The following is a 1413-nucleotide window of genomic DNA, read 5'->3' on the forward strand; positions in this document are numbered from 1 at the left end:
AAGCAGATCCAACAATAAGTATCTGGGTTCTGCAAGGAAGTGTAGAGAAACACTCAGTTACAAGGCGTCCTACAGGAAGATTTGGCTCACAAAGCAGAGAGTGATTGGTAGCATATAGGGGGATTGGGAGGAGTCCTATAACGAGCTTCCTCGTTGGTTGTTCGCCATGCAAATGTACTTTCCTGGTAAGGATTTATTCGTTGTTGTTATATGTTAATAAGACAAGAACGGTATACAATATGCTTATTGATGATACGTTTGTCGGTACTTGGGTGCAACTTGTGTCTCAGCCTTGGCCTGGTGCTGCCAATGCCGCGTCGGGTGTTTTGGACGTTTCCACCATGCATCGAGGCTTTCAAGCATTGCAAGCCACTAATTTTCATTGATGGAACACACTTATATGGTAAATATGGTGGCATGCTGCTGATGGCCATAGCTCAGGATGGCAACACAAACATTTTGCCTATTGCGTTTGCCGTGGTCGAGGGTGAGACAAAGGAGGCATGGTCGTTCTTTCTCTCCTATCTGCGTCATCATGTGACTCCACAACCCGGTGTCTTAGTGATTTCAGACAGGCACAAATCAATCGATGTTGCACTAAATGCCGATGATAGTTTATGGAAACCACCCCATGCGTTCCAAGCATTTTGTACGAGACACATTGCTTCCAATTTCATGACTCACTTCAAGAACAAGGACTTGAAGAAGGTTCTGATTAATGCAGCGTATTCAAAGTCGCAACGGGAGTTCGCTCATTATTTCGGGCGTCTGAGGGGCGAGAATGAGGCAATCACAAAGTGGCTAGAAGAGATGCCACGATCGCAGTGGGCGCAGTACGCGGATGAGGATCGTAGATTTGGGCACATGAAAACGAATATCTCCGAGTGCATAAACGCAGTGACGAAAGGTTCTTGGAATTCGCCAATCACGGTTCTGGTTAAGTCAACTTATTTCTGGTTACGAGAACTTTTTGCCAGGAAGGGTTCTGAGGCTTTGCCCAACTCCAAGTCGGCGCCGAGTTCTCGCAGACACTGATGAAGGCCATCGAGTTCAACTCGAAGCACATCAACACCATGAATGTTTACTAGTTCGACCGTTCACGAACTAGCTACACGGTTGAAGAGTTAGCGGCAGTCCCTGGGTCCAGACAACAAAACTACCAGGTCCCTGGGTCCAGTTCGACCGTTCTGTTAGACAATATGGGTTGGTAGTCCGTATGCTGTTCGAGATCACTAGGGCTGAATGGCAAATGGAACTGGGTACCGATGTCCACATGCACTACCCACTGCTCCTGCTGGCTAGTCCCAACCTGTGGTCCCTCAGCCTGGTGGCTAGAACTGGCATCAGAGTGATGTGACCCAGGGGGTCGGAGGGACAGGTATCTTCCGGGCAAGGGTCCCGACAGAGTCCCAA

The 1413-nt window shown here is 48.5% G+C and overlaps 1 protein-coding gene across 1 annotated transcript; it reads left to right on the top strand.

Annotated features, from left to right (window-relative positions):
• Window positions 1-249: 249 nt before the first annotated feature.
• Window positions 250-1035, top strand: LOC112794707 (uncharacterized). The gene has a single exon (XM_025836689.1). The coding sequence runs from the start codon at window positions 250-252 to the stop codon at window positions 1033-1035; it is 786 nt and encodes a 261-aa protein (XP_025692474.1).
• The last annotated feature ends 378 nt before the right edge of the window (window positions 1036-1413 follow it).

Source organism: Arachis hypogaea, chromosome 4 (genome assembly GCF_003086295.3).
Source record: "Arachis hypogaea cultivar Tifrunner chromosome 4, arahy.Tifrunner.gnm2.J5K5, whole genome shotgun sequence".
Lineage (NCBI taxonomy): Eukaryota > Viridiplantae > Streptophyta > Magnoliopsida > Fabales > Fabaceae > Arachis > Arachis hypogaea.